This window comes from Xenopus tropicalis, chromosome 1 (genome assembly GCF_000004195.4).
Source record: "Xenopus tropicalis strain Nigerian chromosome 1, UCB_Xtro_10.0, whole genome shotgun sequence".
NCBI lineage: Eukaryota > Metazoa > Chordata > Amphibia > Anura > Pipidae > Xenopus > Xenopus tropicalis.
The window spans coordinates 192,418,104-192,435,949 of NC_030677.2; the positions used below are offsets into that span (position 1 = coordinate 192,418,104).

Sequence of the window (17,846 nt, forward strand, 5' to 3'; positions counted from 1 at the left end):
TAAAAAATATTTCTAATATAAATAGTTAGGCAAAAATGTAGTCTATAAAGGCTGGAGTGAGCAGATATCTAACATATTAGCCAGAACACTATTTCTTGCTTGCTGCTCTCTAACCTCTTAGTTAGTCAGTGACTTTAGGGGGAACCACATGGGACAGAATAGTGTTCTGGCTATTATGTTAGACATCTGCCCCGCTCCAGCCCTTATAGATTATAGTTTTGCCTAACTAACTATATTGAAAACCTTTTTTATTTTACACAGTCTGTCTATTTTACCCAGTTTCATTTTTACACTGAACTGTTCCTTTAATCCTTCTTGCAGCTCTGGACCAGGCATGCATTGGTGTAAGAGTGAAAAGCTTACTCTTCCCTTCTACATCCTTTTTATTCTACTGTGCATGCACCCACTCCAGAATTTAGAAAAGAATTGCAAGCTGTCAACTAAAAATGTAATCTGTTAGCTTATAAAGGATATCCCTAACTGCTTCCTTTATTGGCTAACATGGGACAAAATGTTGCTCCATGAAAGACAGTAATTACATGATTAGAGTGAAGTAGTCATGAGTACCAGGAAATAAATTCCTGCATACAAGTGTAAATTCCCAATTGCTTTTTACTCTATTATATTAAAAATGGTTTGATTCACCAGTTCTAACTTTTAATGTTAATTGTTACATAAATTAAGGTTATACGTATAGATTAAAGGGCTCGTGCAGTTTCAGCAAATGAAATTTCCTTGCAGTCTGTTGTGGAAATGTGCTCCTTGCATAATATATTTGTGCTCAGCACTGCTCAGTCCTTCTTGCATTCCATTCCAAATCAAGTGCTACTCTGTCTATTAATACAGGGGAACCTTGGAGCTACTGCCACCTCCTGACCAGGGGATATCTCCAGGGTTCCTTCACTCCCAGGGCCAATAGATGCAGCACACTTTCACCTAAAGAATAAGGCACAGATGTCACTCGCATGGAGAACACTGGAAATAACTCCATGCGGATTTTTGTGCAATTTCATCTGATTTGCAGTGCATTTGCAAGCAAGTGCAAGCTGACTGAAGCAAACAAAAAAAGTCAATTATGTATGGATCACTGAGAAATAAATCCATGATCAGCGAGATAAAATATTAAGGATCTGGTAATAGCAGACACAGCTAAAAGGGTCTGTGCACATGGCTGCACCACCTTTTCAACTTAAATTTGTGGTGGGCACTGATGTAACCAGTATCACAAATCACATCTGTTTCTTTTGCTATTGCTTGGCAACTTGGACATCTCCTCAAAATGGCACAACATGTAGTCCTCTCACAAAGGAAGCTGGGAGGATAAAGCTTAAGTGGAACATAAGGGGAACATTTGGGCTCTTGAATAGTTTATTGGATTCTCATCAATATATTTTGTAATAAACCATCAGTATTTAAAATTTTGACGAGTAAAAAACACATACAGTATTAGCAAATGTGTTTTTACCAGCGCACAAAGCCTAGGTTGCAAAAGTAAGGGCATAAGAAGAGCAACCTTAAGTTTGATAAATGGTGGAATTGATGTTTTCCTCTTAAGATATGTGAAAGGAAATTTGCCTCTGGTTTCTAAATCATGGAAATCAAAAGGTACCTCCTGGGGCCACATGGAATGAGCCAAGACCTAAAATTCATACAATCCTTTGTTATGAAAAATGGTAACCTACTTAGACCAATTCACCAATGTTATTCTGAGCACAAACACATAAAGAGTTATGCAGCCATACATCATCCCCACAACATCACAAATCATTCAGACTTTCTTAAAATGAAAATGTCTGGATTGAAGTTGTATAAGGAATCAAATAATGACTGTTACTTTACATGTTACCATTTCTAAAGCTACTGAGCTCTCCTATACTAGCTATGGTTCTAAGAGAAGAGGCATCTTACTGCACTGAGTACACTACTTACACAGTTTCAGTGAACTCCCCATCCCACCTACTGCCAGCATGTCTTGTTGCATGGACACATTCATTTTACAAGAAAAGATCCTGAAAAACATAGCAGCAGCCATGGGGCTTTAGGCTGACTGGGCTAGGGAATGCTGCTTTGTCCCACCCTATCACAAACAATTACAATACTAGAAGACTGCAAAAACTCTTGTGATTGGCAAAGCCTACAAAGGTGGCCATACATGGGCAGATTTAAGTTGCTAAGACCAATTTGACAGCGTATCTGCCTATGTATGGGACCCTCCGGCGTTCCTCACCAACCGATATCTGGCCAAAAGTCGCCTACGTCGATTGGTCAAGCTTGATTTTCCCTAAGGATTGAGCATCGCATAAATTTATTGATGCAGTCCTCACTCCAACAGCTCCAATTCCTGACATAATTTGATCATTTGGCCCAAATATCTTTATTAGATATAAATTAACCCCTGTATGCTGTTTCAGCGGTGTTCCTTGAAAGGGGTGTCTGATAGATGGAGAGAATGGTAAAAGGGATCAGTAGAGCACTAAAACCACATTTCCTTAACATTTTCTTAGGGTATTTATGTGTTTAAAGCTGCGTATTGTGTTATATATTCATGTTGCAACCCTATTCATTCAGTTTGAATTGAGAATGAATACTGCTAATAGAACAACCTATTTTGCCTTCTTTGCCATCATCCCTATAGGTACAAACCACATGAATCAATTGGACTGGCAAATACAGTGTCTTTATGTCTGCAAGGTAGAAATTCAAAATTGTGCACCTGTTTTGCCAGTGGTTAGGGATTGCTAACTAAGACTGAGTAGATTAGATAAAGGACCTCCTTCCAGGGTCAGAACTAGGTGTAGGCAGAACAGGCATGTTGCCTAGGGCGCAATGATGGGGTTGCTGGATACATGCCTGCCACATCCAAGTTCCGGCTCTTTTGTAGCATCCCATGTCAGCATAGCGCATTGCTAAGGAGCAGGGGAGGAAGGGAGTTAGTGAGGAACAGGGGGAGAGGTTAAATGAGTGGAGGCGTTTGTGGAAGTGCCTTGGGTGCAGTTAGCGTTTAGCCCGGCACTGCCTTATTCTGAATGTATTTCTTAAAGGGCATATATGCCCAAAAAATAAATTTATGTAAATTTACTTTCTCAAATTATTTTTCTATTTTTAGTGGTTTCTGAGATGTTTGCATTTTTATTCTGCTGGTTCTAGACTTTTGGCTCGCCTGAAAAACAGCTCCAAAGGTTAACTGAATACAGGAAGTGCATAGAGAGTGCATGGGCAGTTAGGGTCACTATGGGCCTTCAAAAATTGCGCCCTCAGGAACTGCTAAAAATAGTATGAATGTAAATTGCAAAAGGGCTCAGTATGTTTGTAGCAATTTTTCAGGGGGTTTAGATCCCCTTTAACTTGTGGCATTTACTATTTGTAAGAGTGCATATTATATTTATTAATATATTGTAACTATGTTCAGCGCTTTGGTGCCACATTCTTCTGCTTATTAATAATGCTGCGTGTAAAAGTGCCCCTTGCGCCATTGCCCTCGTGCAGATTTAGCTGCTAAAGCTGCATTATTATTGAAAATGTGTATCCCAAACAGCACTGTGTTAGCTATCTCACCTGGGGGGGAGGGGGCAATTCCCATTTTTCAGATAATGATAATTACCAGTAATTAAGTGCAAACAACCCCATTACTGAAATCAGATGTGTTTACACCCCATTACACTTACAAAGAGAATAGGCAATTGATTGGGTGTTTTATGTTGATTACTTAACAGGACCAGTGTAGGTAAACGCTTAGCTGATACTTGCCTTTACTGCACAAAGCTAATGATTAAACAAATAAGCCTTGTGGGTTATCACTTGGTGTGAAAGGGTCGGCCAATTTCATGACTCTCTTGCATTGGGTTTAGAGGGATCTCTACAAATGCACAGCAGTTCCTGGAAGGGAAAGCTCTAATCCTCTGGGGGAAGGTGAAACTTTGTAACTCTCTAAAGAACATTACTTGGTGTGAAATGGTATCGATTGGACTATTTCATATCTCTCTTGCATTGGCTTTAGTGGGATCTCTGCAAACACACAGCAGTTCCTGGAAGGGAAAGCTCTAATCCTCTGGGGGTAGGTGAAACTTTGTAACTCTCTAAACATTATCCTGTTATCCCCTGATGGTTGGCCTCCCTCTGTAGTTACACATCAGGCACTGTGTGGAAACTCCATATCTGGTGATGCTTACAACTTTCCTGGGGGGGTTGTATGTTTCAGTCTGTACTCCTCCCATCACTACAGGAATGCAGAGGTTGTCTAAAAAGCTCTTTCCAGCAGGATTTTTCTTTGGCAAGAACCCCACTGAGGGATCAACTGATTTTCTGTAACAATACCATATCTCTGTATCAGCTAACGGCTCTACATTTAGGGATCATCTGCTTTACTGTAAAGATAAAAGATCTCTGTGTCGAGTAGTGGGCCTATAACCGGTGCATGGCCAGCTGCAGTTAAACTACAACGCTCAGTAGCCTGGCCATAGGCTGTTGTAGAGTGATAAAAATTGTAGTGCAACAAGAGAAGTTAAAACACCACACAGCAGATAACTGCTGCCATTTTCAAATCTGCAGCCCTTCTTTAGCGTACTTTTACATGGACATTTGAGTGTGCATCTGAAATGCATGCTGAAGGCATCAAAAGATATTGCCTTGTATATGGCTTCTTACACCTGTATTACCATGCATGGTGTAAGCCATTATCTAAGTAAGGGGTTTATACATGCTTTTATGGGTACAGTCCCCATAGAGCAGACTCAGGGCCAGTTTAAAGTGATACTGACACTAAAGAAACTATTCATGTACATAAAAAGTTCCCTATAGGTCATGTGGATCATTTTTCGCTGATAGTACTGCTTTTGTGAGTAATTGTTATTTGAAGTCCCTAAACCTGACTGTTTTACCAACCTGACTGTCCCTTCTCATTCTCTCAGTTATAGCTTCTAATGCTAATGGACTCCTGCTGTACAAATATGGCAGCCCCCTTATAGAGGAACATGGGGATCAGATAGGAAATGTAAAAGCATCAGGCAAATACTTTAACGGCTGTGACACACAGGGAGATTAGTCGCGCCACAACAAATCTCCCTTGTCGCAGGCGACTAATCTCCCCGAAATGCCATCCTACTGGCTAGAATGTAAATCGCCGGTGGGATGGAATACACGGCGGCACGATTTGCCGAAGTTGCCTTGAGAGGAAACTTCTGCGACTTCTGCAAATCACGCTGCCGCGTATGCCATCCCACCAGCTATTTACATTCTAACGCGACTAATCTCCCCATATATCACAGCCCTTAAGAAAAAAATTCCAAAGAGATCCTATTATGATATATGTTAAAAAAGGTTTATTTTCTGGTATTATCTCTTTAAGGGATTCCTATGCCTTAGAATGCCTAAAAAAGATACAACTTTGGAACAAAAGTTAAATTGTGGTGTTACATCTAGTTAATCTGTAGTTTAACCTCTTCAAACCAACCCCAGTGCACTTATATACACATGCCTATACAGACCTTTCAACTAAAAACTAAAAATAAAGGGCAGATTAATCAAAGTTTGATTTAGAACCCACTACAGCAAAACTTACCTACTCTCTATCTATTCCTATGGAATTTTTAGAAGCACAATTATCAAATTAACGTTCACCCATTAGCAAATGTGTTTCTAAAAATCCCATAGGAATGAATAGAAAGTGGGTGAGTTTTTCTGTAGTAAGCTCTAATTTCAGACCAAATCTGCCACTTGCAGTGTAAAATGCATTTTATCAGTTTAAATATAATCTTAATGCTCAACATGCACAATGAAGGGCAGCTTTGCTGAAATGCAGATCTAAATTGCCCATGGGTACAACTGGGCATCTTAAATGCACAAAAAAACGCATACACACAAAAAAGGGGTCAGTGCATAAAAGCTATAATTCTAAATATCTAAAATTCACTGGGGAGATACAAGCAACAAGGCTGATATCTTGCAATAAGAAATCGTCTTTGAAATGGTATTTCTTTAAAGCTTTGATTTGCTTAATGCTTATTCATTGAGTTTCGCTCTTAATTTTTGGAGAGTAATTAGATATAGTTGTGATGTTTGTGTTTCTCACTTCTGAAGAGCTGCTTGTTGTGATAACTAGATAAGGCTGGGAAAAACGAAGAGTGCCAGACAGGGAGCATGAGGGATGGGGGTTCGCGTCTCCTGAGAGATGCTGGAAGGAAATAGCAAATGGACTTGATCTGTATACTAAGCAAACATTGGGCAGTTTCGGTATAAAGTGCCAGGGCATATACTGTACTTTCATCCTATGAACTCAACGTGTTATTTGCCATTAATCAGTAGAACATGAGTGCCTTCATTAAGCATCCTTCTGTTTGTTCGGCAGCACCTCGTTACAAAACACATCAGAGAAAGGCATAAAGCAAATTTCATTTATTTTATTGTTCACCCATAATTTATTTACAAATACACATTATAACTTTTATATACATTACACATTTACATGGTAAAAAAGTACAAAACTATATATTTAAATGAATTTATATTTAACTTGCCATGTTTGAAAATATAAAATTGAAATCAGAAAAAAAAAATGTATTATGAAAACGCAAGAAACTTGAACTGATAAAACGTCGAAATACACAAATAAGTCTGAATTGGCATGATGGAAATGATTGGTATTTGTATCTAATAGGTGGGAAGGATCAACACGTTTGGAACCAAAGAATCTTTGGGATTTAACCATCCAGTATGTTAGAATAATGGAAACTAGGACATTTCCTGAAACACAGCCACTTCAACCTTTTTTTTTTTTTTAAATATATATCTATATATATATTTCTATATATATAGATATATATATATATTTGTATTTTTTTCATCTTTTTTGTTTTCACGTTATGCTGCAGCCTCTTTTGGTCAGTCAAGATTCCTTGTAAACAAAACCCGAAGGATGTATGTACAGAACTAAAGGAGAGAATCCAATAAATAAACATTTAGAAACTGACATGCAGGGTTCATGGAAAGAAAAGCGCCGAACCCCATTCGCGCTATCGTGATGCGCTATGCGCCACGGACGCTCTTGGCACAGCGCATTCCTCCGTTACTCAAGGGGTTCGCTGAGCAGAGTGGACAGTACCGTCAATCACCTCTAAGGAATGGACTTACAAGAAAAGCTGGACTTTACAAGCGAAGATATTTCACAATAAATAACACTGCTCTTCCTTTGACGAATATATTTCTTCAAAACAAGGTGTACAGTCAAAACAGACATTTTATGTATAAATTATAAAACATGACAGTATAAATAAATGTCTACCAGACTCAACTATATGTATACTTTGTTTTTTTCTTTCCCAAAATAAATAAGCATACACCTATTTACAGTATGGACATGTGTTCTTGCCCAGAGGCTGTTCCAACAGTTTTGGGAGCTGTTACCATGAAGATATGACAAAACTGTAGTCCTGTTCCTCTTCCTCCTCTTCCTCCTCTGTATCTTCAACAATGGCTATATGGGGGAATATAGGGGAGCTGTTGTTTAAAAAAGGACAACAACAGCGCAGAAGCTCAGTGCATGTTTCTCAAAGCCCTCTGACCAGCCATAATACAGCGTTGCATTGTATGTGACTCGCAGGGGATGCTGTTTGGCATCACCTGATAAATAATACTTTTTTTTTTTGTTTGTTTTTACATAATCTATGAAGTCTTAACAGCGGAAAGTTCTGAAGAACCAATGGATCAGGCTGTTATTGCAGATTCCTGTAATCAGACAAAAAGCGCTCGTGTTCTAGGTGTACTGCTTGTGTCCTCAGAGTTAGTAGAGGCCTCTGTCCGGGGACAGAACCCAAAGCTACTACTGGTACTTGGATGGAGTTAGGTCACTCAAAGCGTTAATGAAGCAATCAGCGAAGCACATAGAAGCAAATTAGAAAAATAGAGGGAAAGATATTCTCAGGCAACCCCCTTGTAAATAGCCTTGGCTTTTCCTGCAAAAGTGCCGAAATCTTGCAGGCAGCTTAAGTCATGTCACTGGAAGGGTGTACATATACCGCCAAATAATGCTCACATTCCCTTAGAAACAACAAAAAAGTATTTTGCTTTAAAGAGTCTTCATTACTGAGGGGTTGCCTTTAGAAATCTTACTCTGTGTTGCAGTGATTCACTTACAGTTGCAAGATCCACTGTGTTTGACTTCCAAAAGAACCCCCGTGGAGCAGGCTGCCTGTTTCATTGCGCACTCGCTGGGGTAGGTAGTGTTATCGCTGGCGCACACTGTATCGTCTGACTTGCTCTCTGCTCCGCACACATCATCGCACAGCGCACAGCGACCTCTACCCACTCTACTGTCCCACAGGCATTTCTTTCCAGCGCTGCACTGAATATCTTCGCAAGACTTGGCCTCTGAAAGGGAGAAGAGCCAGGGCTTTTAACAAATAAACTTATCAGTCAGTGATCTCTCTTTAGTCTCACTGGGGCATGACAAAGCAAGAAATACAAATGCCAAAACAGCAACTAAAATCGTAAAACGCACAGACTTATAACATTTGGCAAGGGAGTTATATCTGGAAAGGAAACTCGCAATCCCTGGTTGTTCCCTGTAATTACTTAGATTTCATTTAGCTCTTGTACTAACACACACCGCAGATTAATGTATACATGGGTAATAGTGAATTAGCCCCTAGGAACAGGTGAATGTAGAAATGACTAGCATACATCACATCTACTAGCCTTTTAAGTAACACCAGGGATGAGTGTGTAAAGATCATATACAACTGGTTTATTGGTGAGTCGCCGTCATATTTTCAGATACAACAGGGATGAGAATATATAGTCTTCATGATAACAGATAAACCATGACCATGTTACATACAGAATAGGCAAGGGTAAAATAGCCTTCATAATAATAATAACCTACACCAATGGCAGGGAGCAAATCCTTACTAGAATGACAGATTTACCATAGTTAAGGATGCAATCAGATTTACTCAAACAGATTGGTAGGGCGCTAATATCTAGCATACTGACGAAAGCAAAATAGTAATGGCGCAGATATCCGAAGGAACATCTGATGATTGACAGTATCTGCCGTACCAAAGTATGCACCATAGGTGAGCAAATAACCTTCTACTGACACCCACCACCTGGGAGGGCGCATATAGCGTCAGAACACCACCTGACAGCTCACATATTTACAATATGAATATATACACCACAGACAATGTTACCATTAGCATATACAGGGTGCAGGTATCTGCCATACCCACACATGGACCACCAGCTAGAGTGAAAATGGGCTCCATAAAACACAGAGCAGATAAAAAGGTGCCAACAGCCACTATACTGCATTTATCTGCATTTTTATCTCCAGCAGATACAACCCAGATGCCAATAATGTTATACATCTCCAATGGACAGGAGAGAAACATGGATATTTTATATTGTTCGTCTTAAATGTACTGCAGGAGTGGCAGGCAAGGAAAACAGAAATCTAGAGACCACAGTAAAATCAGCCAGGTATGGATCAAAATCATTTCCTCTTGCAAAATAAAAAAAATGCCATAATTAAATGAATGTAAAACAGGTAAAACGGTTCTGCTGGGACCAAAGGCAGTGTCGCTGCGTGCTCTGCAGGCACAAGGCAGGTGTCGCTGCGATCCTCTCTCATTCCTTAGCTAGTGTGGGATGTAAGGCCAATGAGGGAGTGAAAGTGCACACACACACCAGGAACACTCCGGGAAACTTGCCATGTACCAGGCTCCAAATTGGCAGAAATCCTCTTGCACCAACCCTAATCACATGTTGCTTCTCTTGCCCCATACTGAGTGTCTTCTCCTCAAGGCACTTGGGAAAGAATGCTACTCAGAATGGATTTGTCGCTGGGTAAATCAGACACCACACTTACTTATGCATTTCCCCTCGTAGGCTAATCCAATGGATCTGCCCAGCAGGCAGGTAGCCTTCCTCAGGTGGCAGGCACTGGCATAGGTTATTCCATCATTCCCACACAGATATTGGTCAGGGGAGACAGGCTCCGGGCAAATCCGATTACATGTCACACAGTAGGCGTTATTGGTCTGATCCACCACACAAGTGGAGCTCCCTGGGCACAGCACGTCCCTGCAAGTTTCTGAAAGAGAAAGAAGCGCAAGGGCGCACATCGATCAGTATAAAGGCGCAATGAATGACAGATGGACTTACAGCACTACTGGGGCACAGCTAAGCGTAAGGTCATAATAAATTGCTCTTATTTACTCCATATACTATGTACTTTATGGGACCCGTATTATATCACATAAAGTTTTGCAACTCCCAAGCCAATGCGCACCAAAAAAGCTTCTCAGGCTACTAAAAGCCACCCAATGAGAGCTTTCTTTTCCATGCTGCCCACCCATGAGGTTCAGGTAACATCACAGCAATCTAATGTGGCTGTCCCTCCCAGCCCACAGATCCCTAACTCCCCCCACTTGTTTAACCTACTTTTGCATTTTCCTTGGTACTGCACATCCAGCTCCGGGACCCCTTTACATTTGGCTTTGAGCAAAGCGCACTCATCCTTATAGGTTTTGCCATCTATTCCGCACACGGAACCTTTCCAAGTAATGTTGGAACAATCCGGAGCGCAGACACACCTCGGCTTGTTCTTCTTGTTCATTTTACATTTCTTCCCAGGGCCACAGTCTACGTTCTCACATGTTTCTGTAAGTGCAACAGGTTTAATTAGCCAGTGGGCAAAGTACTCAAGAAATAGTATTACTAGGAATGTGATAAATAGCCCCATATCTCAGCAGCATGTCTAGACTTTCAGGGACTAATGTGCCTGTGCCATTACATAAAGATCATCTGGGGTGTTATGGTATCTAATATAGATGATAAATAGATAGATGATAGATAGATATGCCAGATTCATACAAGCTCCTGACACTGGGAACTTACTAGTACAAGAAAAGTATTTCCCCTCTGTGCCTAATAGCTAAAACAGCATGCAGTATCTATGGAGAGAGAACAAAAGTTCCTCCAGAAAGCGAACTCAAAATTGAGTGCAGATGTCCCCTTCACTTTAATAAATCCCTCCGTGAAAAATAACACATAATAAGCAAGTGTAGGTGGCCAGAATCTGCTAGCACAGTATCCTAAAGTCTGAGCTGGGTGAGATTATTCTTGCACACACACATACACACATACACACATATGGACTGTGTGGCTGCGTCCCCCTATACAAAAATAATGCCAAAAGCAGTTCAAAATATGTCAAGTATGCGGGTATATAAATACATATGGCAGCTTCATGGTTTCATGGAAGCACAGGTCGCATCAAGCATACACAGGGATGGTTAAATCATGTATTCCTACAACGTGTCAGTAGAGACTGTATGTTAAAGTACTAAAAAAAAAAAAAACTTCTCTCGACTTCTTTGCTTACAGAGATGTAGGAATTTAACCCTTTCATTTTCAAAACGAGGAGATGGTAGTAAAAATTGTCAAGTAAAGTACCTTTGCAGGGGACGCAGTGAGGGGCCCCTCCATGAAATATCATCCATTTGAAGAGGGTGCTGTTGGGTACATCCTCTTCAGTCCATGAGGTACCCAGCCTGCCAGTCTTGCAGCATTCCTCCTTGCTCAGCTCAGTCCTGTAGAGAACCTGACATCGGCCGTTCTTCGACTGCTGCAGCCAGCAATTCCCAGCTGTAAGAGACAGCGGCCCAGCCATATCAGTGTCACTTAGCAGTGACCCAGACACAACACGTGTGCTCTGCGCTCACTTCCACTAGACTGTTTACTTTTATTCGGCCTCTTTCATAACCTGCACTAGTAACAGCAGTCTCTCCCCAGCCAAACCGCTCACACTTGCACGGTTAACCCCTTCAGGGCTTCCACTCTATAGATATCCACCCAGGCTACACAAAGGGTTAATTGGCCGCGCTGTTGAACAGCCTCCCATCCAGATGTTGAGATAACGAGCCCATAAAACCCCTGCTTTATTGAAATATTACAGTATCAAGTGCGTCAGTTGTCAAGCCTGCGATCCAACCTCATGTTGCAATCCAGGCACATTCAGAACATCTACATGCAACACTAATCCATTTCGAAACGTGTTTTCTCCCCAATCCCACGCTATGTTACCCCTTTTTTAAAGTTAAGAGAAAGGATAAGCTGAACAGCAATAGTTCTAAACAACTCACTACAACTAGTTCCATTTGGAATTGCGCCAACTAACACTGCAAGTAGGCAGCAATTAGCACAAGGCAGATTGCGTCAGTTGGAAGAAATTCTGCGCACCGCTGGGTCCGACTGCGCCTCTGCTACGTATAGTAGGGGGCTGGCAGCCAATGACTTGCCACCACAACTTCTGTCCCACCAGCTGGAGTACAACTAGAGTAGTACGAAACAAATACCGACATCCTCGCAAGTCCCTAATAAGTCACTAGATTCGTTACATAACTGTAACCACTGATAGTAAAGTAGCACTCTCTGCCGATACATTTATATACACATTAATAAATCTGGAAGCCAAGTTGACTGTAGCCCTTAAAATCCAGAACTACCATCTTGATATTGCAGATATGTAAAAGTGAAGTCTGATCTAAGTCACCAGCCTAACTTGCCTCTCCTACTGTCTGCCCTAATACCAAAAAAAATGAAAGAAAATCCAAAAAGAGTGATCAAGTCCTTCAGGTTCTTACCTTGGACTGCGCGATGTTCCATGAAATGGCACAGAGAGACAGTCAGGAGGAAAATCATGCCCGGCTGGATCCTTTCATTTAACATCCTCAGTGCAGAGAGTGGAGAAGCAGCAGAGTCTCAAGTGGAGAGATGGGATAATGGACCAGGCACAACTCCGGACTCTGCTTATGATCGCTCTATTGAATGAACAGCAGCCTCTAATGCAGTCTCTCTTTAAATCTATAAGGGGGTCTTAGCTGTCTGCGGTGGGCGGTCTCCTAATGTGTGTGTGTGTTTGGGGGTGGGGTAAAAAGAAAAATTCAGAGTGAATCAGGTGACATTTTCCACCTTCTGGAAACCTTTTCCAATGAACAGTGGGTAGGTAGATCCTAGAGAGAATGTAGCAAGGAGTGTTTGCTGAGTCCCAAGCAGAGAGAGAGTGAAACTTGTCCAGCAGCTGGTGGGGAAATGGAGCAGCAGTGTGGCTACTTGTGCAGCAGCAGAGGCAGCAGCAGGGAGTGGGGCATGTGAGTGGGAAGCGCTGCTATAGGAGTGGGGCATGTGAGTGGGAAGCGCTGCTATAGGAGTGGGGCATGTGAGTGGGAAGCGCTGCTATAGGAGTGGGGCATGTGAGTGGGAAGCGCTGCTATAGGAGTGGGGCATGTGAGTGGGAAGCGCTGCTATAGGAGTGGGGCATGTGAGTGGGAAGCGCTGCTATAGGAGTGGGGCATGTGAGTGGGAAGCGCTGCTATAGGTGCTGCTGGGTGCGCACAGGACAATGACGTGACCTCTCCCAGACTCAGCCTTGTTGGGCAGGACCTACCCACTCTGGCTCCCCCTGGGCACCTTCTGAGCAAAGACCGGGCAACATCGGGGCGCACTGTCTAAAGAGGGGGGGTTAGGACTTGCCCCCCACCCACCTCCCACTCAAACTCTTAAAGTGCCTTTTAAAATATAACTCCCAGAACCTGAAACAGTAGTTAAGTGTCTGCTCCCACATCCAGCTCTCTGGGAGTCTTCAGGGACAAATACAAGTTTAATACCTAAATTTGCCCCCCCCCAAGTGACAGTCTTTTCAAGTGGCAGTGTCTGGAGTATCAGACAGGAATGGGACGACGTAGGCGGTCTCCTTTCATAGCCCCAGAGATTGCCCCATCGATAATGAACTTCTATAGGGCCAGTTTATTAAGCGCAGTCTGGCATCCTCCGCTGCAAGTTGGCGGCCACTCATTTCTAACATTTTTGGCACAGCTGAATGAAACTGAGTAGGCGATATTTCCTTTTATACAGAACCATTACTTCACGGAAAATGGTATTGTTGATTCAAAAGCTGCCTCTTTTCTCTCTCTCCCTCTCTCTGTCCCTCTACATTTTCTATTCTTTTTGCCTCCAGAGCCCAGAGGACAACAGACAGAGAACTATGCAGACTGCATTCCTGGATACTGGCAGGTCGCTTGGATTTGTATTGCCACAGACTTTGACTGCAAATAACTCGGCGATAACAGATTTTTTTCCAGCAACTGCAGGAGATAGTACTAATCTTTTAATAAAAGATCCCATTACAATGGGATCTGTCTGGGAGGACTATAATAGATCCAGAAATACAGGCGTGCTAATATTAGCAGACAGTTGTTTGGGCCCCTCAGGCCGGCCCAGGCTGCTCATTAGGCTGCTCTGTGGGGCGAGTACAAAGGGGCTGGGGCACCACCTGCAGGCACACATTAAAGCGCACTGGTAAATGATTGACCCTGCAACATCCCCCTATTGTCGCCCTTTCTACATCTGGGGCATTTTGCTCACTTCACAAAGCCTTTTTCCCCCTTCCCTTTAACTTTCTCCACCCCTACTATTTCCAGGATAAATACAAGGTTGTTTAGTGCCCTCTAATGGCAGACGACATCTTTAATTAATAGCACAGCATCCTTATGGTGAGAGCCAAATGAGGCAATTCCTAACTTAATTCATAGTTCCTTTTGCTCCTACGTCCTCATTTCAAAATCATTCTGTTTGTTTCTGGTTTGTGTAATCTCCATTAATCCGGGGCTGGAGAATCCAAACAGTGAGAGAGAAGAGCCGGTGAGTCAGTGCGTTGGGCAATGATCAGGGCTAGGGAGCTGGGCGGCTGGGGCTTTATCGCCCATTTGCGGTTAGGAAGGAACAGGGGTCACAGCTCTGGAACGTTTCACACACTGCCTTCCTGTTCTCCTTCCATTCACAAGTAACGGGCTAAGCCTGTGCTGACTTATGGCCAAAAAGCGCTGCCCTTTCACCCATGTTCCTCAAATCTGTCTCCTATGAAATGAGAATTTGTGGCGTGTGCTCGGCCCCAGCGGACAGTAGCCCGGTGGCACATCATAAAACTCGCACACACACATCATTAAGGGGTCGGCAGACGGCATTGCCTCTCAGCCCATGGGAGAGGGGCCTCTGCGGGTCAGGGTTGAGGTCATTGGCAGGGCAGTGCGGGGAGAGGAATGGCTTCTTATCACTATCCCTTTGGTATAAATCCTGCTAGGGCTGGCTAACTGCGGGCTGGCTAACTAACAACTGCGGGCTGGCTAACTAACTGCCGGCTGGCTAACTGCGGGCTGGCTAACTTACTGCGGGCTGGCTAACTAACTGTGGGCTAGCTAACTAACTGCTGGCTATCTGCGGGCTGCTAACTTACTGCGGGCTGGCTAACTAACTGTGGGCTAGCTAACTACCTGCGGGCTGGCTAGCTAACGGTGGGCTGGCTAACTAACTGTAGGCTGGCTAACTAACTGCGGGCAGGCTAACTAACTGCGGGCTGACTAACTGTGGGCTAGCTAACTAACTCCGGACTGGCTAACTAACTGTGGGCTGGCTAACTAACTGTGAACTGCGGGCTAACTAACTGCGGGCTGGCTAACTAACTGTGGGCTGGCTAACTAACTGTGGGCTGGCTAACTAACTCCAGACTGGCTAACTAATTGCGGGCTGGCTAACTAACTGTGGGTGGGCTAACTAACTGTGGGCAGGCTAACTAACTGTGGGCAGGCTAACTAACTGCGGGCTGGCTAACTAACTGTGGGTGGGCTAACTAACTGCGGGCTGGCTAACTAACTGCGGGCTGGCTAACTAACTGTGGGCGGGCTAACTAACTGTGGGCAGGCTAACTAACTGCGGGCTGGCTAACTAACTGTGGGCAGGCTAACTAAATGGGGGCTGGCTAACTAACTGCGGGCTGGCTAACTAACTGCGGGCTGGCTAACTAACTGCGGGCTGGCTAAATGCGGACTGGCTAACTAAATGCGGGCTGGCTAACTAACTGCGGGCTGGCTAACTAACTGCGGGCTGGCTAACTAACTGCGGGCTGGCTAACTAACTGCGGGCTGGCTAACTAACTGCGGGCTGGCTAGCTGCTTATCCTGGGACCTCTCTCCCTATAAAAGCCTAGGTGCCTGTGTGGGGTTTGTAAGGGGGGAATGCGCCTTGGTGCTGCTGAGAGGTTCCCTATGTGTGGGCAGGTTGCTAGGGGCCAGAGTACTAGTAACATGTTGCTAACAGCACTAGTGCCACTAACATTCCAGCCGCCGCCGCAAGGTCAGTGCAATAACACGGGTGTCTGGCCCCGCCGCACCTGCTCTGTAACATCGCAAAGCAAATGTGTTCATCTGCAGCGATTAGTCACATCAGTCGCAAGGCTAAACCTGGCTTGTCATCGCAAAGCAACGTGACTTCATTCATCTCTTCTCATTCACTATCAGGGGATCCTGCCTCCTCCTCCTCCTCCACCCCGGAATGTGTGTACAGAGCAAAGGAACACAGGGCAGACACCTTTATTTGCTTCCCATCATTGACACAATCGCTGTTTGCCTGTTCCAAAAGCGCTGCTCCCGTGTGGCTACAATGGTTTGTCTGATCCAGGTACAGCCATCTGAATTCTATTGGCTAAGGGAGCCAAACCTAAAGGGGATGTAAACCCAAACAGAACATTCAGCCTAATGAAAGAACTTGTAATTCTAAACAACTTTCCAATACACATCCAGACATCAAATGATTTTAAAATGGGTAGTTCACCTTTAAGTTAACTTTTGGTATTTTATAGAATGGTCAGGTTTCAGTTGTTTTAATAGTTTTTAAATTATTTGCTTCTCTCTTTTGACTCTTTCCAACTTTCCAAAAGGGGTCACTGACCCCCTCAGCCAAAATACTGTTGCTCTTTGAGGCTACACTTTCATTATTGTTACTTTTTGTATTACTCATCTTTCTATTCAGACCCACTCCTATTCATTTTCCAGTTTCTCATTCAAACCACTGATTGGTTGCTAGGGTCATTTGGAACCTAGAAACCATATAGCCGCTAAATTCAAGACTGGAGAGTTGCTGAATATAAAGCTAAATCATTCAAAAACCACAAATAACATACAAAAAGTTAATACAAAGGTGAAAAACCATTTTAAATGAAGTATTACTAACTGTAGACACTGATATTAGGAGACTATTTGCAATTGGTCTTCTTTTTATTACTTGTGGTTTTTCAGTTATTTGTTCAGCAGTTCTACAGTTTGGCATTTCAGCAGTTATCTGGTTTCCAGGGTCTTATTTACCCTAGCAACCAAGCAGTGGTTTGAGTGAAAGACTGGAATCTGAATAGGAGACTGATTAAGCAGGAAGATAAGCAATAAACATGAATAACAATAAAACTGAAGCCTCACAGAGAAATAGTAATTTGGCTGGGGGGGGGGGCAGTGACTCCTATTTAAAAGCTTTTTCATACGGAAGAAAAAGGCAAACGAAAACAATAGGAAATAATGAATATTAAATGAAAAGTTTCTGGTAATAGGACATTCTATAGCTAAAAGTTAATGTAAAGGTGAACCACCCCTTATCTGTAAATGTAACTAAAAGCAGTGTTTATCTGCCCCTGTCTGCACTCCTTGTTCCGACTGTTACAACAATGTTGCATAATTTAGCTTCTGTGCAGACAAGACTGGTCAACTGCCTTCTGTTACCCTGTTTCACAAGTCAGAACCGCCAGTGCTGAGAATAGCTAGGCACAGACAGATACTATTTACAATGGCATTTGCCACTACACATAGCTTTAAAATCACTGAACATTTTTAATGAATGAATATTTGGAAGTTGTTTAGAAGGACTTTCTCTATTATTACGCATTAAGTATTGAAGCCTGAGCAGAAACCACAGAAATCATATTTAGTTGTTGATATCCCACCATGTGCTTTGGGAATATATTTCCCTGT

General features: G+C 42.9%; 1 protein-coding gene across 4 annotated transcripts; it reads right to left on the reverse strand.

Annotated features, from left to right (window-relative positions):
• Positions 1-6,380: 6,380 nt before the first annotated feature.
• fst (follistatin) lies at positions 6,381-13,390 on the reverse strand. Of its 4 annotated transcripts, none has more exons than XM_012960359.3 (6): positions 12,642-13,390; positions 11,452-11,643; positions 10,438-10,656; positions 9,863-10,087; positions 8,128-8,361; positions 6,383-7,468 (listed from the first exon to the last, which is right to left on the reverse strand). In XM_012960359.3, exons 1-6 carry the CDS (start codon positions 12,724-12,726, stop codon positions 7,395-7,397), a joined length of 1,029 nt encoding a protein of 342 aa, XP_012815813.1. In that variant the 5' UTR covers positions 12,727-13,390; the 3' UTR covers positions 6,383-7,394. The 4 variants fall into 4 exon arrangements, with proteins under 4 accessions (NP_001008057.1, XP_012815813.1, XP_031754549.1 ...); XM_031898689.1 differs by having other exon boundaries at positions 6,383-7,491; XM_012960363.3 differs by having other exon boundaries at positions 6,817-7,719; positions 12,642-13,389.
• Between the last annotated feature and the right edge of the window lie 4,456 nt (positions 13,391-17,846).

Bases quoted from the DNA above. Each gene is read 5' to 3' on its own strand.
- fst (XM_012960359.3), bottom strand. From the start codon at position 12,726: ATGTTAAATGAAAGGATCCAGCCGGGCATGATTTTCCTCCTGACTGTC. The intron at 10,088-10,437 runs GTAGGTTAAACA...TTTCTCTTTCAG, and splicing joins GTACCAAGGAAAATGCAAAA to AAACTTGCAGGGACGTGCTG. The intron at 8,362-9,862 runs GTAAGTGTGGTG...TCTCCCTTTCAG, and splicing joins CTACGAGGGGAAATGCATAA to AGGCCAAGTCTTGCGAAGAT.